At 57.0% G+C, this 26,275-nt stretch overlaps 1 protein-coding gene across 7 annotated transcripts in view; it reads right to left on the reverse strand.

Moving 5' to 3' along the window:
- The window catches only part of NAV1 (neuron navigator 1), a 203,260-nt gene that overhangs the window by 38,540 nt on the left and 138,445 nt on the right, over nt 1-26,275 (reverse strand). The window contains exon 1 of one of the 7 annotated variants that reach the window (XM_074351517.1): nt 24,083-24,350. The exons of 3 other annotated variants lie outside the window; for them this stretch is intronic. In XM_074351517.1, coding sequence (XP_074207618.1) covers nt 24,083-24,335 — 253 coding nt within the window. In that variant the 5' untranslated portion in view covers nt 24,336-24,350. Of the gene's footprint in view, nt 1-5,164; nt 5,751-6,960; nt 8,264-24,082; nt 24,351-26,275 lie in introns of those variants that run through there. 3 more of the 7 variants (XM_074351519.1, XM_074351516.1, XM_074351518.1) reach the window with 3 other exon arrangements.

Below are 26,275 nucleotides of genomic sequence, written 5' to 3' on the forward strand. Positions count from 1 at the left end.
AGCCCGGGGCGGGGAATGCCCCCCCGCTCTGGGAAGAGCACAGACACTAATGCAGCTCTTGGCCGGGACTGGCCGCCCCTCCCAGACTTCTCCCCCACGGACAGCTCCCCACACAGCGGGTCCAGCCGTTCCACAGAACTCGAGTGACCAGGGAGGCCCGCAGGCAGCCAGGGGGCCAAGGGTGTGGGCGAGCCAGCGGGAAGGGCGGACGGCCTGTGGTCACACAAGTCCTCTCTGCTCCTCCAGTGCAGCCTGGTTCTTGGGAGTCAGACTCCAACACTGGATCGGTTTTCCTTTCATCCCGAATACATACACCCGGTGAAGCAGGAACCAAACGTCGCTGGTTATTTACCATGTAATAGGAAAGCGCAAAGTACCCAAAACCTGATTTTCTCCTCTGACAGTGGAGAAATACCTACAACACAAGAGGCTGGTGTAAGAGCCGAGCTGGTTTCTTCCTTTTGGGATTATTTTTGCCCCCAGACAGAGTTTGTGGAACTGAAAGCCTAGCCCTACCCCCCAGCAGACACCGAGGACGTCCAGCTGCCCATCCCGGCAAGAGAAGAACCACCCCGTGCACCTGGACTGACATGCGCCAAGGCAGCAGGAAGCCCTCTGACCACACAGTGGCCCAACTTCCTGAAACCGAGTCCCCAGACGACTCGTAAAACGAAGCTGGAGGCAGACTGGAGGCTCTCCGGGCCCCTTCACGGAGTCAACAAGGGCGACTGCATTCTAGGAGACAGACGGACGTGGGACGGGGCGGAGTCGCCCACACACGAGTTCTGACACCGGCTCCCTAGTGAGGGGCGAGTCTCGTAAGGAGACTCAACACTAATCTGTCCTCTCGGGGAGCCTAACGTCGGGGCTGGAAGTGGACCGGACTGACTCCTACGTCCTCTTCTGAAAACCTGCACGATGTCCCCGGAACGACGGCAGAGTTAACATCCAGCCCCAGCTCACCGCCTGGGGTGGAACAGAAGAGGTCAAACCACGCGAAACTGCCGAGTCTGCAGGTAGAAAATGGTTAACCACGGGGACTCCCCGTGGGTCAACGTCCAGGATGTTTCCTTTCGTGCGTGGCCTGTGCTTCTGCTACAGAAGTGTGCTCGTGGATTCTGAACTCCTGACAATGGGAAGACACTGAGTTCTGGAACCTGAGTCAAACAGCAGGGGTGGCGACCTGTCCTGATCTAGGCCTCGTCTTGTTCGGGTGAACAGGGGGACACGCCTTGCACTTTTCTCGATCCAAAGTTCCCAAGAGACCCCACCCTCCTTGTCTTTCACACTTTCTTCAGGCCCGCTCCGAGGCGAACGGCTCCAGTGACAGCCAGAGGTCACCCACAGCCACGGCGACGTCGGGTCCTGACAGAACTGTCCGTGATGCTCCCTCTCCGGTCCCTGCAGCAGGTGAGACCCTTGCTCCCCTTCCTTACAAGGAGGTAATCGCCCAGATCTGTGTAACATGGAGCCACCGGCCACTTACACACACAGCCCGAGCACTGGACACGTGGCTGGTCCAAACTGAGATGTACGGTAAGGTTTCAAAGATTTAGCACCAGATTTCAAAGACTTAGCATGAAAAAGAATGTAGCCCATCTTATAAGCAATTTTACATTACATATTTAAATGACAACATTTTAGATGCATTGCATTAAGTAAAATATGTTACAATTAACTTCACCTGCTTTGCTTCTTAAAAACGTGTCTACTCGGAACCTTAAAAGGACGTGTGTGACTTGTGCCGCGTCTCTGTTGGAGAGCTCTGTCCCCAGAGGGAGCTTCTGGCCCGTGAAACTGACGCTGCTTTGAAGAGCTCGCGTCTCGCAGCTGCTCCAGTGGGTAGTGGGGCCATGAGCTCAAGCAGCTGTGGTTTGCAGCTAAATCTTGCTCTTCCTCCTGATGTCACCAAATGTGGCAGAACTGCTGGGCACATCCACTGGATTATTAGCCACACTCCTCAGAGAGCACTCGAGAGGTTAAAAAGGATGAGTGACTTAAAATTTTGGAAAAAGAAAAGAAAAAACATAGATCGTGGAAGAGTCAGAGTGAAACTGTGCGATTTTGTGACGCTCAGTTTTGAAGGAATCAAGGCCGCGGAGAGAAACCAACACGCTCCTGGAGAGTGTGGCGAAGGTCTCAAAGGCAGCAACCTCCCTGCTCCCACCCCACGTGGCCGCAGCGCTTCCAGAGCACAGAGTCTGCTTCATTACACGTGTGGTTTGGCCGAGACCATGGCAAGCTGGTCTGATCCGGCCAACGAAGCCTGGCAGCGGGAGGAAAGGAGGAGAGAAAGATCTGGGGGGAGGTGGAGAGAGGGGGCCAATGTAAATTTTTTGAGCTAAAGGTTTGCCAAGTCTTAAGGGTAAAGCTCAGCAAGGAGGAGGAACCTTACAGAACCAGGTAACCAGAGGCCGACGGGGCGCTGGGGAGCGCGTCCGATTAGCGAAGTTTGCTCGGCCCCCTCAGCACTTTGGCAGCGAGCTCACACTCCCACCCAGTCCATGAGAAAATTAATGGTTTCAGTAACTTGTTAAAGACACTTCCTAAACTCCAGTCTGAGTCACAGAAGTATCTGATTAATTCTGTTCAACTTTCAAATGCTGAGGCCGATTTTGTGAATGGCTGCCGTAGGCTGGGGAACCCGAAAATTCAGATTTGCTTTCCACGGCTCAGTTACATGGCACTGGTGGCCCCGTTGAAAAGTCCGGGAAAACAGGCACCACCACTTTAGGGTGTCTGCTGCAACAGCCAGGTGGAGGGTTCTCACTCAGACCCAACTGGAAGACGGTGGTGGCTGACGCCACCAGTTCTGAGGACGCTTCCTGGCGCTCAAACCCAGCTGACGTGAAAGCCAAGAAAATTAGACCCCATGCCCTACTGGACCTTGACCGCCCCACAACTGTGAGAGCACCCATTTCCACGTTGCCTTTTCCCTTTCTCACTCAGGTCGTATTTCTACAGTCAGCGCCAGAGCGGCCCGTGGCGTGGGGAGGGGGCTGGTGTGAATGAACCCAGGCCGCTGGGCACCACCGGGGACGTGAGGTCTCGGCCTCCCAGTCCACTGAGGATGTCGCAGAAATGGGAGACGCCTGTCTGCCGGGCCCCAGCCTTAGTGCCCCTCAACTGGTCCTTGCCGAAGTTCCAACCCCACCAGCACGTCCAAATTAGACCCTCCCCTTTCCTGGAGGGTCCATGTTTTTAGCGGTCGCGGTAGGGTCACCCCTTCGGTCCCAATAAAGCCTGTGCCTGGATCTGTCCAGGTGCCACCTCATCAGCGGCCAGAGTGTCTTGGGGGAACCAGCCTACTGTCACGGAGGGCGTAGCTGGTCCGGTGAACTGGGCCTCTTGGAGTCAGACACAAAATCCTGTGCCCGTGTGCAATTTTCTGGTGTCCAGTCATACCTTCAGATGCTCAAATGTCTAGGAACCAGGAAAAGTCTCAAAAATTCTCACCTTGTCTCCTAACCCCCGGCTTCCAGCACTGCCTTCCGGACTCTCCATGAAATCTTTGGCCTAAGGTTAAGACAGCCTCTTACATTTGGACCATCATTGTGGACGAACTGTGTCCCCTGCAAGCCCTTAGGTTGAAGCCATAACCCCCAGTGACTGTATTCGGAGGCAGGACCTTTAGGGAGGCAATTAAGGTTCAACAAGGTCAAGAGGGTGGGGCCCCACCCAGCGTGACAGGCGCCCTTCTAAGGAGGGAGTGGCACTGGAGCTGCTCCTCTCCCCGCGTGCAGAGGTGGCCCCGGGAGGACACAGAGGAGCCCGCCCAGGTGGCTCCTTGATCTTGGAGCTCTAGCCTCCAAGACTGAGAGAACATACATTTCTACTGTTTAAGCCCCCACCTAGCTTGTGACACTTTGTTAGAAACCACGAAGTGATGAGAATCAGCTTGCTCTTTGCTGATGCAGACACGCCCCCACGAAGCTGCACTGGACGCTGACCTCCTTCCTCCGTGACTCAGGCTGGTTTTCACTTCGGGGAAGTGCTAACGTGGGGTCTTCCGTCGTGGTGCCATAGGCCCTTATGGCCGCGCCAGCCGGCCTCAGCGGCAGCGCTGGGCAGAGGCCGGGACGAAGGAAGGAATGGTCACCGAGGCTCTGACTTGGCAGCAGTCTAACCCTGGCGAGACCCCACTTTTCATGATGCAACCAGGACCTGCGTGCACTCCTCGAGTGACACGATACACAATTACTCGGTCCTGCAAACAGCTCGGGTAGCACTTTGTGGGACCAATGGATGCAACTGGAGGAGGGGCGTCAGTATATCTGACTGGGATCCTCACGTGGGAAAGGGGAACTGCAGGGTGCTGGGCAGAGACGGTGAGAAGGCGGGGAAGGACGGAGGTGTGGGCCGAGGTGTGGGCTGGGGCTTGGCCACGTCGGCAGGCAGGGCCGGAGCGGAGGGCGGGCAAGAGTCAAGCGGGTTAACGGAGTCTCCTTAATTAGGACCAACTGCGGCCGGGCGTGCAAGGAACTCTGACTCGGCCAGCCAGTTTGTTTGAGTTCTCTCGTTTCAGAGATGTCCCTTTGCCCTGCCCGAGCCCTGCCCCGCCTAGCCGACTTTCACAGGGGTAGGAATGGACAAAAAGAAAAAGAGATAAAGGGCATCTTCCTCTTTCTCAGATGTTTCCAAACGAGGAACTGTAAATCCTTCAGAGTAAAAGCCAACCAGGAATCTCAAGAAAAGGGAAAACTCTAAGGGGTGGAGGATAACAGGCAGCCACGGGGAGCGGGGTCCGGGGCACTGAACACGGCCCGTCCCCACCGCTCTCACACTGGAGGCGCAGTCCCCTACTGTTCCTGCCTCACTTCCCGAGGATAAACAGGTAATTCAACACCTCGAAGCAAAATGTTTGGGAAGCTGAACGTCTGGGGAAATAATTTTGATTCTTGGGCAAAAACAAAATCTTGACAAAAACAAACAAGTCCCAGAATTAAGGTGTCAGCTGACCAAGAACGATCTGAATCTGAGTTTCCCTGTTCTGATCAGAGGCCCGAATGAAGCTCTGAGAACAGGGTGCTTTTTGGAGCCAGCGTTTCCTTCTCTTTCTGAAGCCATCGGAGACGTCCCATTTTACAGATTTCTGGAGAGGGATGAAAGTACTATTTGATTTAAAATCTCATGAGATACTTCCTGCCCCTCCCCCACTCCTCACCTCACTCTTCCAGGCACTTCCTTAGGGGTCGGGCAGCACACTTGTCCCAAATCCCCTGCTGACTCAAAGGAACCAATACAGCATGTTTGCATTTCTGCATCGTCTTTAAACCAGTGAGGCATTAGGACACCTTGAAAATACTGTGCAGTGTAGGCAAGGTTCAGGTTAAGTGCCTAGCGCAGGGGTTGGCAAATTTCTCCTGTAAAGAACCAGACAGTTGATGGGTTGGGCTTTGCAGGCCATGTGTTCTGTTGCAGCCATTCAGCTCTGCCCCTGCAGCAGAGAGCAGGACAGACCACGTGGAGACAAACGAACGCAGCGACGTCTGAGATAACTGTAGGTCCGGACGAAGAGATCACGTGTCATGAAATACTCTTCTTCTTTTAACCTTCCCCTCCAGTTCCTTAAGAACGTGAAAGCCATTCTTAGCTCTGCGGGCCAAACAAAAACAGGCGTAGACGAGATCTGGCCCAGAAGGCCAAAGTTCGCTGCCTGCTGGGCGAGACCACACCAAAGCGAAACGGAAAAGAGTAACTCCTCAAAGCCTCAGACGTAAAGCAGCTCTGAACCGAGAGGGCCCTCTGCTCGTCCTCCCCATCAGTGCCTTTCTGATCTAACTCGCTCAGTTTACAAGTTAAAACAAGATTCTTCTGCCAGCAATTCTCCCAGCTGTTTTTGACTCAGGAAATAGAAGGGTGGGGGTGGGGAGGGCGGGGCAGGGGAAGAAGAGAAGAAAAGCCCCAGGGTGGCTTGTCCCTTGCCCCACCCACCACTGGAATCAGGCAGAGCCACAAAACAGGAGGGGATTCAAACAGATTTGTAGCTTTCAGAATAATTTATGCAGGGCCGCCAGAAGCAAAGCCTTTTTTAGTAGAAGCACAAACCCTGCCACAGGGACGGCTGGAAGAGTCTCACGGCAGCGGGCACAGGTCCCGGCATCCCCGTGAGGGTCGCGGCAACAAGGGAGTCCCTGACAGGAACAAGCCGCCAGTCACCTTCGGATCTCCAATCAGCCCGGTTCGCAATGCGAGGAGCAGGGGAGGTGACAGGGAGGAGCCGGGCCCTCATTCCATCCTGGGCCACAGACTCTGTGCACTCTGAGCAGATCTGGAGGACCCGGGCCAGGCTGCTGGTGTGGGACGCTGAGCTGGCCATAAACACCTCCAGCCTGGAAGCCGCCCTCTCGCGGCGCCAGAATGAGGCTTCCTACCTCGACCCCAGCCAGCGGCCCGGCGCTCCCTCTGAGCACATCACCCCTCTTCTGGCTTCTCGGCATCACGCTCAGCCCTCCCTCCACAGTCCCTGGCCTTCCCTTATCACCTTCCTTCTCTCTCACTCCCCTAAACGGGAAGACCACTTGCCAACTTCCTAGTGTTTCTGCATAAACCAAGGAGGCCGTCTTCCTTCTGTTCACTGAGCCTCCTTGTTCAGTCAAAACCCCTGACTCAGCAGAGAGGGCAACGTGCCACCCAAGTTTCCTGTCTGTGGTTGCGCTAATGCTGTCCACATTTAATCCACCCAAGAAAAACGTAACAGGGGCCGTTCAGAGGGAAAGCGGCACAGAAACAGACGCAAATTCCAAATCCTGAAGCCTGAAGGGAAACGCACGGGACTCTAATTCCCCGTGCCCGCCTGCGTGGGCGCCAGCTCCCTGAACCGGCCGGCAGTGCACCCCGGAGACCCCGTGCCTTTCACACCCAGACTCCTGTGAGCGCCAAGACCAGCTGGGGACAAGCACAGCGAACGCGACAGCCGACACCTGTCGTGCACCCAGGGAGTGCCGTCCGGACCCTTACCTTGTCTCCCTTTTCACAACGGATCCCGAGAAACCCGCGCACAGCAGACACGGCTGCCCCTTCAGGAGCGCACGCCCTCCCGAGACCCCGAGGGAGAAGTTCAGCAAACAGCCTTGGACAAAGAAGGCTGCACTCTCAGGCAAGCCAGAGGCAGGGCTGCACAAAAACCCTTGTCCCTTCACTAAAAGTAAGGGAGAAACACCCCAGTCTGAAGAGTCATAAACAAGATAAAAGACGAAGCTGTTTTCCAGATTATGGAGAGTTCTATACAGCCGACTGAGGTCACTGAAGTTCTGACTCAGGGGCTCTGGCTGGATTTCTTCATTCCCACAGCTTCTGCCCGTCCTCTTTATACCCCACCCTCCTTTAAGCCCCAAACTAAAAGTGTCAGTCATGTGTGAGGGCGGGAGGGGGTAGGAGGCCAGGGTGATAAGGTTTCTCCCCACAAAGAATCAGAACCCGAGGGCGACAAGGAACCAGAGAGGCTCATCAGCTTGTTCCCGGGGAGCTTATCCAGTGGGGACCCCGATACGACTATTTCAAAAGAAAGAGTCGTGAGAAGGGAGGAGAGCAAGGGCACACTTCATGACTGCACACGAGTTAATTTCTGTGGAGTTAACAGTAAGGATTTCCACTGTAACAAACCCATCCGTGTGTAAGTCTGAGACTGCCTTGTGGAAGGCTGCTGCTCTCTTGCTGGCAGGCGGGCTGGGATCTGACTGAGCGTCAGCTATGACTTACGTCCACCAGGGCAGACACAGCCCACACCACTCGACACCGCTGGACGTAACGCAGCAGCGCCCTGCACGTCTCCAGAGCAAAGTCCGCGGCTTTACCGAACTCGAGGCTTTCTGGAAGACACCCTGAAATGATAGCAGTGGGCACCAGAGGACTCTGCTCCCATCATCTGACCCCAGAAACCCTGGAGCGGAGGTGACAGCCCTTCAGCCTGTGGAGTCGGTGACATCACCAAGCTCACTCACGGTTGTCCGCCCACAAACTCGTTCAGATCAAAGCAGTTTCTCCACTTTTCCACCACCTAGTGCACTGTGGAAATCCAAACAGCGATTCTCAAATGCTCGCTATTAAAAGGCTTCTTTAATACGCTCCCATTTACACTGACCCATGGCACTTTCTTTGGTCAGAAGAACATGGCTTTTACTCTACATTCTAGTGGAGATGCCAGATTCGTGCTGGCCCATGCATGTATTCTAATCTTATTTTCCTTTGTGAGTATCACTGGATCATTACGAAAATAACAGTAACCATATTCACATGTAGTATTTAAGTGTGTGTTCAAGCACTGTTACATACATGTACAACCTCACGCAATCTCCGTATCAGCCTGGAGTTAGACATCACTTCCCCTTCACCCGTAAGAGAACAGAAATTCAAGACAAGTAAAGTCACGTGCCCGCTCCAGTCCCACAGCTGGTTAAGAACCAGACTCAATTTAATACCAGGAGGTGTCTGACTCTAAAGACCGTCTTTAACCACTACGTAGACTATAAACACTACCATCACCAGCAATCACTGAAGTTAGGGTGGTCACAGACTAGCAAAACTAAACCAGGCATTTGCTCAGATCATGAGGGAACCATTTGGCGTTGCTTCCGCGGTGCGCTGCCTGGCAGCTTTTCACGTGGTGTCCCACTGGAGGGCCGGGATCACTTACACCGCTTGGAAAGGTGGTCTCCAGGTCAAATTTAATTTGTGTCTGCTCCATCACTTTGACACCGCACCTCGAGTGACTGAGGTCAGCATTGAGAATAGTGGAAAAGAAACGGGGTTAGTCCAAGACCTCAAAGGCCTGCACACCAAAACTCAGTGTTTCTGAAAGAGGGGCTGCCTCTGGGCAACCAGAGGAGGGGCCTGAGTGCACGAAGGCGGTAGGGCGCTCAATCTGGCAGCTCCCTTCCTGCCTGCTCACCCTGCTTCCCACCCTCTGCACCGCCACACGCCTGCAGCAGTGGGTGGAGACATGAAGGGCAGCTCGTTATGACTCAGGTGCCCTGGCCTGGGGTGGGTGGGGCGCTCCGTGGACCCCTGCCCACGATCTTCCACTTCTGGGAGTGCGTTGGGACCCTGTGGCCCCTGAGTGTTAAATGCAATCCCCAGGACATCGCTTTGCAAAAAAGTCTTTGTAACGACAAATAAAAATCAAACACCCCTCATAGTGAGGCCCACAGTGGGCACTGCGCTGGGACATTAGGCTCAGGCGGGCACCCTATGGCCCTGGGGGCAAAGGGGGTGGGTCGCCTAAACTGGGAGTCAGTAGGGCCTTCCTGATGGCCGCGTCGGGAAGGACCCCGGTCACTCTCTCCAGACCAAGTCGAGGACAGCAAGCGGCTCCAGAACTTCCCCTCCCACTGCAAGCTCGTCCACTCTGAGCCCGGCTCGGGCCCCCACACTAAGCCCCGCCCACCGCCCACGCCCCGCCCACCACCGGCTGGTCCCACGTTCCCCGTGTGTTCCCTGTGTGTTCCCCCTGGTTGCCTCGCTTGGGCACTCACTTGTTGGGGGCACCAAAGCCGGGTCTGGGCAGGTGGCACCAGGGCAGGCCCAGCTAGACTGAGTGTGGGGGTCCCGGCGGAGCCCCCGGACCCACGCGCCCTGGAGGGAGTGGGTAACACAAGCCCACAGCAGTCTCCAAGGGCAACAGCATGCCGCCCAGGGGAGCCGACTTGGGGTGATGGCGTCTGAGGACAGCACGGAAGATGCAGACCCAGTACGAACGCAGAGGGGTCTCCACCCCAACCCAGAAGGTGGAATGAAGAGGCTGGAAGAACTCCTTCCCCTGGGGAGGTCTGGAGGAGCTGCTCTTTGGGATGCTGGGCGGGTTTCGGGCAGGGAAGACAAACTTGGGCAGGCTGCTGGGCAGGGGTTGAGGGAGAGCGCCTTCAGTCCGGAGAGCAGGACAGGAGGCGGCCACGGTGAGGACCCGGGGCGGAGAGGGCCAGGGGCGGTGAGGGCCCGGGGCGGAGAGGGCCCGGGGCGGTGAGGGCCCGGGGCGGTGAGGGCCGGGGGCGGAGAGGGCCTGGGGCGGAGAGGGCCGGGGGCGGTGAGGGCCCGGGGTGGAGAGGGCCGGGGGCGGTGCCTGGTCAGCGCAGCTCCCTGCTGTGCTGAGAGCTTGCTCTTACGCCAGACCAGCTGCTGTACTTTTGACCACAGAAGGAACTCTTTGGGGACAAGAGAGAATCCTTCTCTGATCAATCACAAAGATAATCAAAGTAGAAAAGAAAAAAAGAAAAGAATTTCTCGTTAGTTCTGTGCCCCTTTCCAGAGCCCTGGAGGAGTAAGTATAAGAAACACTGGATGTGTTAGGAGAGAAACCTGTTAGTCTGCAGAAGGAATTTTCCTTCAGGGTGGAAATGCAGACAACGGCTACATATTCAGTCAGCTGAAGGCAGAACACGGAGAAAAACTAAGCAGCCAGGAAGTGGGGATTCTGAGGCCTTAAAACCGAGAATGTTTTGGAGTCTGCCTTCTTGGGCAGCAACCCAGGACATCAGAGAGGTCCAATGTTCCGTTACCAAACAGAGAGCCCCTTGAAGAGATGAAAAATGGTTAAATAAAAACTGATAAAATGGCTTGCTCCAGAATTAACAAGGAAGTGTGACGTGTTCAGAGAACCAGGCTTTTCAAAGGCTTGAAAACATGACTGCAGCGCCAGAATCCAGACCACCTCTACGAAGACTCAGGGACACTGAGGACTTCCACACTCCTGTGCAGGCTCCGAACGAGCCCCCACTGTGCCTTTCCCCCTTCATTTTCAGTCTGTTCCTTGGAACATCTTAACTTTTAGAGGCAACTTTTAACTCTTCAAAGGCTACTCTTTCGTGCGGGAGCTTTGCTGCCCACCCTCTATAATTTAAAAAACCCCAAGCCAAAACCCAAAAAGCCTTCCTTCCTTCTAGAAGCCCCTTCCCCATTTCAGGTACCAGGAGTACGTTCTCTTTAATGGTTTCGCCTTCGAGGTGCTTCCCCACAGATGGGAACTCATGGACCTATATGGCAGCTGCCGGGCTCCACCATCCACACCACCAGGACACTTGTGCTACTGCAGTCAGACTAAGAATTCAAACAATTCCGCAGCCTGCGTGTGGCCACAGAAGCCAGAGTCGTCCCCGGCCTGCGGCCGTGCTGGTTCCAGTCACTACTGCCCCTGCACAAAGATGTTAAAAGCGAGTGAGCCGAAAACAAGCCGCCCTTACTTCACCTTGAGGGGTTTTATCCTTGTTTATGCGGAAGATTTCATTTTAATTTTACTAGGATAAGATTTTGGGGTTTTTTATCAGCTCTTTCCAGTTGGTTGAGAGCAGCTGAAGTGTAGAATGCGCAAGGCGCAGCATGCAGGCGAGACAGCAGGGGCGGGCCGTCTTCACTTTGCCTTCTCACTGATGTCTGAGGGCACTGGTTTCTCTGAAGCTTTATCTCACAGTATCTAAAGGTGTTCCTCTGTTCCTGACTGGCTTTGTTTTTTTTAAACATTATACCTGATACTACATTTTCATTAACACTCTGGTAAAATTCCACTGTAAGAAACAAATTATTCATGTGAGCTTTATTGCTAATTTCATTTTGAGAGCCCATTATAAATATTGAACGAAATGGAGTTTTCCCCCATTTAAAAAAACTAGTTAGGTTTGTGATACTATGATTTATAACAAGAAATAGATATATTTGGTCTTCGACCCCATCTCTGGCCCAGAGCTCCTAAAACTCTAGGAGTTTCCTGAGTGCTGAGGGTGGTAAAAGTGTCTTTTGGCATGTTAATGGGGTGACTTTTATAAAGTACCTGAATGTGAGGGCTGGCCACCAGGAGAACCAACCCCGAGACTAGAGGGCAGAAACTTTCAGCCCCACCCCGACCTCCGGGCAGGGGTCCGGGGCTGGAGGTTGGACTAACAGGTAAGGATTTAATCAGTCCTGCCTATATAATGAAGCCTACATAAACCTAAAGACTCGGGGTTCCGAGAGCTCCCGGGTTGGTGAAGGCGTGGAGGGGCTGGGAGAGTGGCGCCCAGACAGCGCGGACGCTCCACCCCCGTTTCCCCATCACCTGTCCCATGCAGCTCTTTGATCTGGCTGTTCCTGAGTTACAACCTTTTATGACTGACCGGTAATCTAGAACGGCAGTGTTCTCCTGAGTTTGGTGAGCCGCTCCAGCACGTTAACGGAACCCAAGGAAGAGACTGTGGGAACCTCCGTGCTACAGCGGTTGGTCAGATCAGGTGACAGCCAGACTTGCCATCAGTGTCTGCAGGGGGTGGGGGACAGTCTTGCAGGACTGAGCCCTTCACCTGTGGGATCTGCTGCCTCTCCAGGGAAACTGTCTGAACTGAGCTGAACTGTGGGACACTGTGGTGTCAGAGAACTGGTTGGGGGGAACCCCACATCAGAATGGGTGTCAGAATCGAAGATGATGTAATAGGAAAAATAAAACTGTACCCTGAGGTAAAAGCAGCCCCAGGGGATGGCTCTGCTGGGTGGGTCTGGTGCTCCTCACTCAGGACTGAACGGCCTTCCGCGGCGTCTGTCCCTTCACCCCCTGCACCGCCATCCCCACCTTTCCTCCCCTTCGCCTCCACTCGCTGGACTGGGCTTCCTTCCCCACTGCTTCCCCAGACTCTCCGGCCAGGGCTGCCAAGGAGCTGCTCGTTGCTAAATTCAATGAAGACTTTTTAGTCCTGTCTTTCCAGCCCCTCAGTTGAATTCAACAGTGTCAGTCACTCCTTGAAATTCTCCCTTTGTCAGCCTCAGTGACACTGGGGTCTCCCTGCCCCACCAGGATCCAGGCTCCCTCCTCCTCCCTGCCCACCCGTCACCTGGGGCCACCCAGGGGCCCTCACCCAGGGGCCTGCTGACTTACTGGAGTCCTCTCCCCACTCCCCCGGGAGGTCGCCCTCGGTACAGGGTAAGGGAAGTTGGATGGCAGGGCTGGCACACAGTGGGTTCTCAGTAAACCCTTGTTGAATGAATGAGTCAAAGGGTCATGTCATATTTTCTCCAGAAAGGATATGGCTGAGAACGCTGCCAGGTTCCAGGGCAGGAAAGAAGGCCCCGTGGACAGACAATAATTGTGAAAAGCTTTCACAACAGCTATCTCCCCCGGGCGTTCCCTCACTCACTCTCCCCTGCCTCGGGCATCTGCCTGCAAACTGGCAGACACCTACTCTGGCAAAGAGCTGAACAACTTCAGCTCGGGCTCCTGTAGCTGGAAGGGCACAGGACAACCATATAGTCACCCCCTTCAGTTCAGGGACAAACCCTGCCATCTCCCCACCAGAGGCCAACACGCACGTGGCCCTAATGCTTTTGGAAAGCCCTCCTTTGTGGAACTTGCCCAGAACAGCCTAAAAATGAAGGACCAAAGCAGAATTTGCAGGGAAGTCATGTGTGACGCTGTCTGACCTCATAATGTGCACTTATCCCGGCCAACGCAGAGCACACAGTGCTTTGGTCAAACAGTGCCCCTTTGAAGAGATTGCTGGGGGAACCCTGCGGAGGCCACACGTTACCCCAGTCTCTTCCCCTAACCAGGACACTGGACAGATTCTTCCTTACACCGACCTGAACCACTCTCCAACTCCAAATGTAAGGTCACTGAATTTTCCCGTCATCCACTCCATGGTGGAATTTAATTAAGTAGGGGCTTCTCCAACCACCCAATTATGGGCTGAAACTTAACCCGGGACAATTGCTTCTGCGTCCTCCATTTATGAATTACGCCACGTAGTTCGTCATCAGTTCCGTCCTTCGGGACAGACTGCAGTGTTTACACCACAGTGGCTCCCGAAGAGGCAACTTTAAAAGGATTTACGCCATCATCTTCTCCCTTGAAGTAGCCACCTCTTCATTTGGGAAGACAGTTTCGGGCGGGCAGCCAAGAGAACTTCCTTTGCCTGGGGGGATACGGGTTTCTAACGGTCCTCAGGTCCCGGACAGATCGAGATGCCACACAAGGTATTTTTCATCCCAGCCTCCCTTCCCCTCAAAGAACAACCCGTACATTCTTCTCTAACGTAAAGATTTCCAATAACAGCAGAAAACTAGCAGTTAATAATAGGTCCCAACATGCAAATTACAGTGGTCTCCAAAAATAAAGCTTCGTGGGGGAAAATTTTGCCAGTTACCACTGTGAGGTGGATGCAGCAAAGGAACAGTGTCCTCACCCCACAGAAATCTGGATGTCCTCCCTCAGCTGGCAGACAAGGATTCTGAGCACAGTCCTCGAAGACGATTCTGCGGTAACCACACCGTGGCTTGTCCCTGCCTCACTGCTCTGTCTCCGCCTCCTCAGCAACCTTACGGTCGCACACCCAAGGCTTGTTCCCCCTGCATTTCTTTTCTTTCTTCACTTTAGGGTCACTCGTGTATTTATTTTTAGAGGAGGCGTCAGGGACTGAACCCAGGACCTCGTGTGTGCTGAGCGCGCCTCCACCCCCGCGCTGCACCCCCCTACACACTTCCGAGGAGCACGCGGGGCAAGGCCGTGCCATGACCTGTTGCCTTCTCAGCGCTTCGGCTAAGGCGACGTCTGGGACCACACGTTATCTGTAGAGTTTTCTTTCTTGCCAGCTGGCCCGTAAACGCGTTACACCCTGGAGACCCAGAGGGAGACGGCTTGCTCAGGATTTCAAAAGGAGAGCTCCCAGGAGGCCCCTAGGTTCCTTCATTCTGAACCGCGCACCCCGCCCCGCCACCCTGAGACTCTTTTTTTATCAACTCTACCAAGGAACACTGGGCAGCACTGTCCAAAGAGATCCTGGCATTAAGAAAGCCCTGTGAACAGAACGCTGACTTGTCTCTTTAATCTAGGAGGGCTGCGCTGTCACCACCGCCTGGGGCATCCGGGGTCCCGCCTTGGTGGGCCCTGTCTTTTTGAGAGACCTCTTGCCTTCAGCCTTATCTTGAAATTAAGGGCCTTTTTATCTAGGAGTCGCTGAGTTCATGGGCTGCTTACTCTGGAAGCACCTTTGTTGAGGGCTCTGAAGGTTTTCGCGTCAGGGGGCAGGACGGCTGAATGCCGCATTGTGCACGGGGGTCAGAGGTCGGGGCCGAGAGACCCCAGCTAGTGCCTCGCGAAAGACCTCGTTTTCATGGGCGAGGTTCCCAGGCCTGTGAACGCAGCCCGTCCCTCACCTCTCACAAAGCCCTGAACAAAGGGGAGGAGAAGAAAAGGGGGCTTAATTCTCAGCCAGCAAGCAGGAGTAGAGCTCTCGCTCCAGAGACACGGCTTGCAGGTGTCCGGGCGCCCCCGGCATGAGTTCTGCCCACTTGAGGAAGCGCGGATGGAGGGGGCACAACAGGGAACTGAGAAGATTTAAACTTCTCCAGCCCTCACCTGCAAAGGCCAGGTATCCTGCCGGCACCAACACATCCGCCGCGCTTTGCAAGCCCCGCCCCCCGCCCTCCCCACCCCGGAGCCTGGCGCGGCTTCCTGCAGCGATCCTGACCCCCGCCCTCCCCACGGGGAGGCCCTCCATCGCCTCCGGCGGCCTCTCCACTGCGGGGCTCTGCTTCTTCCTCCACGAAGGGGAACCTGAGGCTGAGAGTTTCGCCCTGGGTCCGTATTAAATTTGGGGGGGCTTCATCTCTTCACTTCAGCATCGAAAATGTACATTTTATACACAAAGCATACACTTAGCGTGACGCCGGCCCGTCCCCCCCTCGCTGCTCAGCCTGTTCCTCCTACACTCCCCCAGGTCACCCCCCCAGGTCACCTCCCCCAGGTCACCCCCCCCAGGTCACCTCCCCCAGGTCGGGAAGGAGAGCAGTCTTATTATCTAAAGGTGACTATCTTAGGGAAAAACCAGCCTTGAGAACACAGGAAATGACTGGCTGGAAGTCGCCCCGGGTGTTAACATGCTTTTCTGGGCAACCCTGAGATGGAATCTCTGTTCTGAGGCCTTCTGATCAGGCTGGGGCTTTGGCATAATCCTTGAAGAAGTCAGAAGGAGGACTAAAATTAAAAGAAGAGAAAGTTAATCAAAATCAAGCCGGTTTTATTTCCGGGGAAGGTGCCTTCAGGCCGCAGACAGGAACAAAAACACCCTGTTATCCCCGCTGTTGGGGCGCGGGCAGCACCAGGGCCCGCACCTCCAGAGGCCTCAGCAGTCCGCCTGCCTGTCTGGGACTGGGAAGAACAAGGCCCTCAGGGACCCCCTCAGAGGGACAACCCCGGGGCGTCGACCAAGCCTTAGGTTTGAGTAAACATAAAACTCACCCGCTACCCCTGGAAGGACCTGGAAACAAACGGACAGAAGATGTGACTTGGGCACAAAAAACACATGCTCCAGCCTCCCTCGGGGTGAGCTCAGCTCTGTCCCATGGGGACCTGAAGAGACACAGAGAAGAACCAGCCTGGTAGCTGGCAAGCCCCCTTTTAAGAAGGGGAAACCTCTGTGCTAACGTCTTTACCAGAAGCCCCCCATGTATAAAACAGGGAAATCGGGGCTGCTCTGGTTGAAGGGAGGCAGGAGCTGGGATCCACCTGCCCCGCCGCCAATGCCCCAGTCATCCAGGTGGATGGGTGCCTGTCTCCGTTTAAGGATGTCCAGGGAGACCCTCCCTGAGCTACAGCCACCGGTAAATTCCTCGCAGAAAAGTCAGTCCTTGTTATGGAACAGACCCCAGAAGGTCACCCGTGCCGGTCAAGGGCCCGGAGCCAGCAGGGACATTTTCCACATCTGCTGCCCACACCCACACCCACACCCACAGGTGCCTCCAGCGGCAGCGTCTTCAAAGCCGGACAAGAGCGAGCCTCACCACGCGGAGCAGCCTGGGCACAGCCCCTTCCCGAGCTTTGTCGCCTCCCCCTAACCCTTTAAATCCTACACCTGGCTCGGCCCCCGTCTTCCTAATAATTTGCCTTTTCAGGCCCTCGAAGCCTCCGATGCAGGTTTTACAGAAACAGCCTCCTCTTCACTCACACTTCATCCATGTGCATAATAATTAAACGCTGTCGTTTCAACCGCACAGACAGGTCTGGGAACAAGCAAGTCTCCGCGGGAGCAGGAGGGCCCCGGATCCGATGCCCAGAGCCGTCCCAGGAAGGTGTCACCGCCGCTCCACTGCTGCCCTTTCCCGTGTGCCAAATACTCCTCTGCTTCACTTCTGGCTTCTCGGCTAAATGTAAGGATTTAGCAGGTGAGGATGGGGTGGGAATGAGGAAGTGAGACTGACAGAAATACAAATTCGAGTTGTTTCTGGGTCCTTGGGCTCCAATCACATGACGGCGTTATTTCACGTGAACGGCATTATTTTACCGGTAGACCTGTCCGGGTTAGTCTGGGGTGACTCCCCAGCGCTTCCCCACCCCACGTCGGGGAGTTAAGGAGGTGGGGCTGAGAAGCTTCTCCAGAGCAGGCTGTCAGTGAAGACCAGACGCTGAACCCGAGCCCTGACCTCCCTGGGCCCTCCCTGGGCCCCCCCTGGGGCCCCCCAGGCCACCCCAGCACAGCACCATCTCTCCCGAGGGCTTCTGGATTCTTTGGGGGATCAAAGCTGCTCTCATGCATGAGGTCCTGGGCTCAGTACCTAGCACCTCCATTAAATAAATACATACACCTAACTACCCCTCTCCCCCCAAAAACAGTTTTTAAAAAAAGAGCTTACTGAAAAAAAAAAAGCCACCGTACACGTGCCAATCGTCTGGAGTCAGTTTTGCTGGGGGTTTCCACACAGAGACGCAGAACAAACCACCTCACAGATGGTTTGCGGATACACACTACTACGTACAGAACAGAAAACTACAAGGCCCTGGTGTGCAGCACAGGGAGCTAGTCACCGTCCTGTAACAGCCGACAGTGGAAAGCAACATGAAAAGGAGCGTATGTGTAACTGAACCTCTGCTGAGCACCAGAAATTAACTCGGCATCGCAAACCAGCTGCGCTTCAGTTAAAAACCAGGTGCCTAGGGCAGCGCCTGATGCACACATGAGGTGTGTGCACAGGGTGGACGTCACCTCTGCAAACCACAGGGGAAGCGGGCACTGCTGCACATGCCGCCTGCGTGTCCAAGTCAGAAGGGCCGGGGGAGGAGGCCTGCTAACAGAGGGGCGAGGAGACCGATCAGTCAGCATCCCGCTCACTGTACCTCGAAGGTGATCCTAAACCCGTCGGAAGTGCTAAGAACAGCGGTCTTTGAGGGTTTCCTCACAGAGCCAGCTCCGCGGGAAAGGGCGAGTCCCAAGTCCTCCCCGATCTCAGCTCAGCGCTCGCCTGAACAGCTAAGTTGTTGAGCGCGAATCCCACGTACTGGGGCGCCCACTCCTGTGGGGCGCCACGGGGAGTCCGAGTTCCGGAAGGATGCGCCAAGGAGCGGCAGGTGCGGACACCTAGCCTGGAAACTACAAAGACGTTTACCTGGAACGTGTGAGAGAGAAGCGTGAATGGAAGAAACAGTGCAACTCGCGAGGGAACGCTGCTCAATGCGGGAAAGGCGCAGCACAGACGCCCAGCACGTGGGGGCACACCACCGCGACGCCAGCCAGGGCTCCGGGGGATGCGCCCCAGGCGCGAGGCAGCCACTCCCAGCGCTTCGCCACTCCCAGCGCTTCACCACCCCGCATCGGGGAGCTAAGGAGCAGGCTTTAGGGTGTGAGCGCGGTCCCCGTGGGCGGGGCTCAGGTCCCAGCCCCGCGACACCAGCAATAAATCCCGAGTACGTTTCCCTTTCGGCCTCGGAGCCATAATTCTACCCACCGGCAGGAACACTATGTCTATTTTAAACGTGTTAAAACTTATTTTTAAAACCACGCAGTGGATAGATCACAGGATTAAAACCCAGCAGTCTGGTAGAGGCTTACAGAAGAATTTACAATAAGCCATGGGAGAGTGTTCCAAGCCTGAAAACTAACACCTTCACTGGCACACAACGCGCACACACGCGTGCACGCAGGCGGCAGCAAGTGTGCCCGGACAGCCTTCCGAGTGGGGCCGAGCGGGGCATCAGAGGCAAGGGGAATGTGCCGTGGTTCCAGCTCTCACGTCACCCGCTGATCCCACGACCTGTAAATTCCTTTCAAGATGCACAGGCCCCCACCGTCTCCCCCCCGCCTTCTAAACACACCCTCCAAACGCACTGCTGCTGCCTGTGAACTTCCTGCCCCGCCGCCCCCCTGCCCTGCTATCGCGCTGCCCCGTGCCCTGGGTGTACAGCTCCTGTGCTTTTGACCCGCCTGATTCCTGCTCCCAGCTGCCCTCGCTCCCAGTGTCAGAAGTCAACACGCCACTGCCTGTCACCAGCTGACCCCTCCGCTGCGTGGACTGAAGTCAGGTGCCCGCTGTTGTGCCCGGCACAGTTCTTGGCAAGTCGCAGGTGATTCATCCACACGTGCTGGGGGTGACCCACTGCCTGCCCTACTGCCTACCCCACTGCTTGCATCCTGTGCAGCATCTGGCCCAGCCTAAGCACTGGCGGGACGTGGTGCAGGATAGGCGTGGCACATCCAAGTCTGTGCTGCTGCAGGACCTCATGGCCAGGTCCTGTGAGCTGTTTGTTGTCACTGTTGAAAGGCCACTACTAAGTTCCACGTACACAGCACTTAGGAGTCCCTGCCCAAGTCACAGTGAGCAGTAGTAACCAAGGCAGGAATTCCGCGCCCAGCTTGACCCCCGGCAGGGCAGGCAGTCCAGGGCCTCCCTCTGCTCTCCGCTGTGGAGTAACCCCTTGCTGCCCAGGGGCACCTGCAGCAGGACACTAAGGAGGGACACAGATAGACCCCTGTCTGCTCCAGCCTCGGCAAGCGCACGGGTGACGCGAACCATTTCCTGACTCTGCTGCCAGGACTGCGCCAGCGGGTGGGGGTGGCGGGGCTGTGACCCCCCTGCCTTCTCAGTACTTCTCCCCATGCGGTGTCTTCGTGGACAGAGGCTTCCTATGTCCAGAATGTCCAGGAACTTAGCATTTCTGGGAAAGCCCTGCAGCAGCCCCAGGAAGGTAGACTGAGAATGACTTCCCCGCACTGCAGCTCGCCACGTGGTAGCATCAGCTGACTGCGCGTTAAGGGCCAGGGCGAGAGCGGTCGGCCGCTGGCCACAAACTTAACGTGAGAAGACACTGGCAGCCAGCTCCAGAGGAAACAAGCCAGTGGTGCCTCCGATCAAAGGCTCTCAGACAGGATTCCTGGTGGGGCCGAGCTGGGACGAATGTATTCGGTTGTCTGGCTCAGAGGATTCTGTCTTAGACAAGGAGTCTGTGTGATGGAAGACGCCACAGTGAAGGCAGGTCTGGGCAGAGAAGCAGGAGACGCAAAACCGAGGAAATCCCCTCCTCAAAGGAGCTCCTGTTCCTCTGGAAACTCTTATTTGAGCTTCAAGGCCCAAGGAAAACGGCACTTTCTCTGTGAAGCCCTCCCTGACCACTCCAAGTGCAGCCCTGCCCTGCTGGCTTGCAGGCACCGCACGTCTGAGCCGGTACCAGTCACTTGCACCCTGCGCCTCCTCCACCAGACCACAGCCTCCTGCACAACTCCCTCAGATTTCTCTCGATGGGAAACAACGTACATATGTGTCTGCCGACTTCTGCCTGCCTGCTTTCACTGTCTGAGCTCCCCAAGGGCAGGACGGTGTGAGTCTTGCTGGGAGCCACTGTGCCCAGTTCCCAGCACTGCCTGCAGCTGGGAGGCACTCACCACCGCTTGCTGAATAAATGAACAAGGGAGTGGGCGTCGGCTCCTCCGGCCGGCCCTGCTCCTCCCGCACCCTGCGCAGCGGCGGGCACGGGTCATCACACGGCAAAGGCTGGAGGAACGAGGCTTGGGGTTTTTAACGATTAAGGTTTTGAGTGGTCTACTCTTACGTAAACTGCCATCGAAAACAAGATGTAAAAATATGCTGCCCTAATTAGCACGAAATTTGGATGGAATATAAATCTGAAGATGGATAATTAAGAATTTAAGTAAAAACCAAAGATATATTCAAAGTTGGGGACCTGTGTGGTCTTCATGAGGGTCCCAGCAAGATGGAAGCGAACGGTGCCAAGGGAAAGCGCCCTCTGAAGACCCCTGGGAGGACCGGCCGTCTGGGCGGGCCTCAGCTGTGCACCGCCCGGGACTCTGACTCATGAGTGGAAAGCCCTCTGGTCTTCACACGCCTCCCAGCAGGGGGGCAGGTCCGGAGTTCAAGGGCACTGAGGCCAGAGGATAAGCAACCAAGGTGACAAACCTCATCGGCTGTGAGTCTGGGCTCCGAGGCAGGTCCAGCCCACTCCCAGTCCAGCGCTCTTCCCACGACGCCCTCAAGGGGTCCGGGCCAGCCCAGACCTCTGTCCAGACCCCCGTGAGGCCTCAGCACACTCTGTTGCCGCGTCCCCAGCGTGGAGCCCCCTCTGGGCCAGGAGCAGTGCCAAAGGGAGCGGTGCCTGCAGGTTGGCTTTAGCATCAGACAGGCCCCATGCTGTGACCTCAGGCATGCGCACCAAGCCTCCCTGTGCCTCAGTTTCTCCATCCATGAAATGGAATAACATGTGCCCTCCCCGCTCCATGTGGCTGTCGTGGGGATGAAACGGGCAGATGTTTACAAAGCACTCAGCACAGGACTGTCCTGGAGCGTCACATTACCAGGAGAAAGGTGACTGGCCCAGCTGGACACTGGCTGCTGCCACACTGGCCTTCCTGGCTATGATGCTCCCTGCCCTGCCCTGCCCTCTCTCCGCCTTGCCTCCCAAGCAGAGGGCAGGGCGCCACGGGAAGACGTTCAGCAGCAAGTCTGGTTTGCCTGTGGTGTGCACGTCCAGCCCCGTAAAACCCTCCAGACAGAAGCAGCCGCCGGCTCTGCTGTCCTGAGGCATTCTGTCCCCTCACAGGGGCTGACTCTGCGCCAGATCAGTGCCCTCTGCCCCAGAGGTCTCTGTGAGCAGGTCTTGTCCCCACAGGGCCCCCAGCTCCAGCTCAGGGCCGTTCCCAGGAGGGAGTCCAGGCGTGCTGAACAGGATTGATGCCTGCACTCCAGGCTTCCTGCTTGGAAGACACTGAAAGAGTGTTTTCTGGGTCAGGAGAAGAGAAGGGTCTCTGGGAGAGACCGTAACACTCAGGATGTGTAAGAAAGGTGACAGCCTCCCTGCCCCCACCCCCAGTAGATGCAACAACCACAGGCGTCTGGGGAGGAAGGGCCCAGGGATGACCACAGTGTCCTCGGGCCGTCGGTCATGGAAACGCTGGAGGGCCGCTCAGCCATTCCCCCTGATGCTGGACATCCTCCCCTGGCCGCCTCCTCAGGAGCCCAAGCCGGCAGGGAAAGCAGCTCTTTGATCCCTGCTGGCCCCAATCAAACATCATTTACAAGTTAAGTTGTGAGCCATCCCCAGAGCAGGGGCCTGGGCTGAGCCCTCCCTCCGTGGATTAGAGCCAGGGTCATTAAATTTTATATTTGAACTCTGGCAATTCTTGGACTGACCTCCACTTTACAACATCCCCTCTCTCCTAACTCATCAGCTACAATCCCGCTGCAAGTTTTGGGCTTGAATGAGAAGGAAACCACAGGCCTGAGCCAGCCCCACCCCAGGCGGGCAGCAGGCTGAGTAGGTGTAACGTGCCCTGGCACACCTGCTCAGAAGCCAGGCTCCAGCAAGACACCCGGTGAGCACGCAGCAGCCGCGGCCCCAGGACAGGGCGCTAAGCTCACGGCACAAAGCCTCGGTCTCCTGGGTGGGGCAGGCAGAGCATCAGTTCTAGGAATGACCCAGGAAAGGCTGGTGTCCGAAGGAAGGAGGGAGGGGCTCAGGGATGGGGTGCTGGAGTCGACCAAGAGATTTTCACGTCTTCCGACCGAGAGATTTTCACGTCTTCCGCAGTGGGTGAGGCAAAGAACCGGCGTAAGAACTCTCCTGCACACCCTGTGTGGACCTGAAGCGGCGCCTCAGCTGGGGTGGCAGAGGGAGCCGTGCGGGAGGAGGTTATGAAGGGACCCTCCCCTCTGCCTTCTCCGAGCCAGGCACTCAGGACTCAGGACTCAGCCCAGGATCTTACCAGAAGGAAGAATGCCCAGAGGTCCCTGAATAGACCTCTGTTCTACAGACTATTCTGTTCATGAACTGACTCCTCTTACGACACCCCCAGTAGTCATCTTAGCCAAGTGACTCCAAGGGTCCCAAGTCACATTCTTACCGTGGTGGGGGACAAAAAGCTAGAGGCCAGCGGGACTCTGCTTCCAAGGAGCTGAGTCCTTGCCCAATTCTTTGGCTCTGACTACGAGCCCTGAGACCGAGTGTTCGGAGCACCTCACAGGGCAGTCAGGGATCCCGGCAGCCCAGGGCTGCGAGGCAGGGGGAGGGAGTGGTCACAGCAAGGGGCATCCAGCCTCCCATTCAGCTCCTAATCTCCAACTTCCTTCGGCCCCGCAGGTCGGCAGGGAGACGAGGGGAGGGAGGGAGTACACCAGGGTGGAAGCTCCCGGGAAGGCCAGTGTCAGCCCTCTCTCACAGGCTGCTGGAATTTCCGAATCCTCTCGGAAGTGTGGTTTCCAAGTCAGCTGGGAAGGTCCCAGGGCTGGTCCCTGTCCTCCAGGATGCCTCTCCCCAAATCACCGGCTCTCGTATTATCCCAGAGAAGGGCTCCAGGTTCCACTCCGCTCAGAGACATCCAGTCAGCTGTGGGCTGGCAAATTCACCCCGACCCCCACCCCAGGTCTCTGCCTACACCTCCCAGCACCTCCTTTCACACCGAGAGACCCCCCAGAGCTTGTGGGGCTAAGGGAACCTAGCCGGGCCCCGGGGGTGCTGAAGCCCTCTCTCCTTGCACTCCCCAGACCCCCAAGACCCCCGCTCCCACAGCCCTGGCCCCACCGCACTGCAGGGAACCAGGGAAGTTCGGTCCAGTTGTGCTTCGCCCGGTCCCCGGGGACCCTACGCGTCCTGCCTTCCCTCCCTTCCCGAGACCCCTCCACACCCCCACCTCCAACCCCGGTGCCCACAAGCCAAACGCTCGGAGCCAGAGACTCAGGTGGCGCTGCCGTCCTCCGTCCTCCGCGTCGTGGACGCGAGGGGGGCCAAGACCCTCCCCCTTGCGCACCCCACATCCACCCCCGCGAGGCTGCGGTCGCGGTGGGGCTGGGGGCGGGAACGGGGCGACGACGCGCCCGCGGGACTGCGGCCCGGCGGCGGGCCCGGGGCGCTTACCTGCGGGGGAAATTCGCCGTCCTCCCCGCCCTGGGCGGGGGCAGATGCAGCATCCTCCCCGGCGCAGGCGGCCGCCGGCCGGTGGGCACCCAGCGCAGGACCGCCGCGCCGGCGCCGCCGACCCCGCGGAGGTCTGAGCGCGGCCACGCGGACGGCCGGGGACCCGGGACCCGCCCTCGCCCCTCCGCTCCCGCCTCTCCCCCGCCCGCTCGCACTCCCGGCTCCAGCTGCACTTAAAGCGACAGAGCCCCATTTCCGCGTCGCCGCCTCAGGTCCCGAGCCCCGGCTGCGAGCGGGCCCTTTAACGCCCGGAGCAGGTAGACAAAGAGCGGCCGCGGCGCGGCCGTTCCAGGACCGGGAGGTGCGACCCGGCCGGGGCCCCGACCTCCACCCGGGCGGCTGCGGGTCACAGCCCCCCATGCCGGCTGCGGGCCCTAAACCCCACCCCACCCCGTGCCGGCTGCGGGTCACAACCCCCACCCCACGCCGGCTGCCGGTTGACCCCAGCTCTTCCTCGCGCTGCGCGGGCACATGGGTGTGGGCATCCCTGGTCTCTGGGGACAGGAAGCCCGCGTGCGGTGGGTCGGGGAACCTGAACCCTCCCCAGAGGGCTTCCTCCAGCCGCCTCTCGGCCCCTTTCCAGGCTTTTAAAGTGGTGGGAGTAAGAGCATGGGATCAGCACATCCCCTAAAACCAGGTCTGCAGACGGTGCCGCGGGGGGTGCCAGGCAGGTGGGGCACAAGTGCCAGAGGCAGCTCAGAACTGCCCTCCTTACGGAGGGCGGGGGATGAGCACCCCCTCACCCGAGCAGTGCTGACCACCGGAGGTGGGGGCCTAGCCTTTCTCCAGCACCAGGGGAGACGGAGGACGGTGAGACCTGGATCCCACCACGCCAGGGTCAGTGCCTCCATCCAGGGGGCATTTTCAGCTGACTGATCAGGAAGAAAAGGACCCCAAGAGGTGAAGATTTTAATGCAGAGTAAGAAAAAAGTGGGGCCCAGTAGGAGAGCTCTCCCACCCCTCCCCTCAGGGAATTCCTGGTAACTCAACCCCCTTTGAAGGAGGAAGGAGGTGGCACTGGGGCTGCACCGCCCTCTCCCCTGCCTCCTCCTCCAGGCCTCACTCCCTGCCTCTGGGAGGGGCTGCGTGTCGAAGGCTAGTCCCAGTCCCAAAGTGACCCGGGCAAACTGGGAGGACATCTTAGGTTATAGCCGCAGTTTCTTTAAACAAGAGAAACAATGCCAGCACTGTTTGTTAAAAGCCCCAAAGTACTGAGCTAAGATGACTGAGAACCACAGAGGCTCTGGGTTTGGGCCACGTGGGTAACAGCCACGTGCAGAGACCCAGGCCAGGCCCAGGCCTCTCATCTCCTCACCTTTTAGCTTCTGGGCTACAGTTTTCACCAATGTTGAGGCAGAGGAGATTCTCACCCACTCCACCCACTCCCCTCCTGCAGGGAGGTCTGGTTGGTGCTTTGAGTCCTGGAGAACCTCCCTTCTCCCCCCCGACTGGCTATAGTCCTCGGGGTGCCCAGCGCCACCGCTCTGGCAGCAACTCCAGCAGAGAGGCGACTCAGTCCTGGACCCCCGAACAGTCTGAGTTGGGGAGGGGTCTGTTTCTGAGGGCGCACTGTGGCCAAGTTTCCCAAACATGCTTTGAGATCAGAGGTGAGTACACAGCGGCAGTGCTCCCCCACCAACCTCTCAGGCGACCCCCTAGCATGTGGGGAAATTGGTTTGTATCCCCTTTACGCTTTCTGAGTTGTGGGATTTAGGAAAGATGCCCCAGGCGGACCAGCTTTGGGTGGTATCAGCAAGGCACCTCGCTCCAGGACAGTGTCCCTACCCCCCCCCCCACCTCCCCAACCTGGCCTTCTGTCCTGGTCCCTGCCGGCCACCCCACCCTCACCACCACCGGAAACGGAGGGTGAGTCTCAGAGCCCCTGCCTGTGCAGCTGTGCTGGGGCCGGCCTGGCTCATCTGGGGAACAGCTTAGGGAGCCGGGCACCATGAGGGATTCTCTTCAGGCTCAGCCAGCATGGAACCCCGAGTAAAGCGACTCCGTCTCAGCCAGAGGAATGTCACCAGCAGGAGACGTTTTTCCTCCAGATCTGGCTGTGTGGTTTCCATAAGGTTTCCTCCTTTGTGGCTTTCTGGGCAGAGCCTGAGGGGAGGGAGAAGAGGCCTGGAAGGG

Source organism: Camelus bactrianus, chromosome 23 (assembly GCF_048773025.1).
Source record: "Camelus bactrianus isolate YW-2024 breed Bactrian camel chromosome 23, ASM4877302v1, whole genome shotgun sequence".
NCBI classification, from domain to species: domain Eukaryota; kingdom Metazoa; phylum Chordata; class Mammalia; order Artiodactyla; family Camelidae; genus Camelus; species Camelus bactrianus.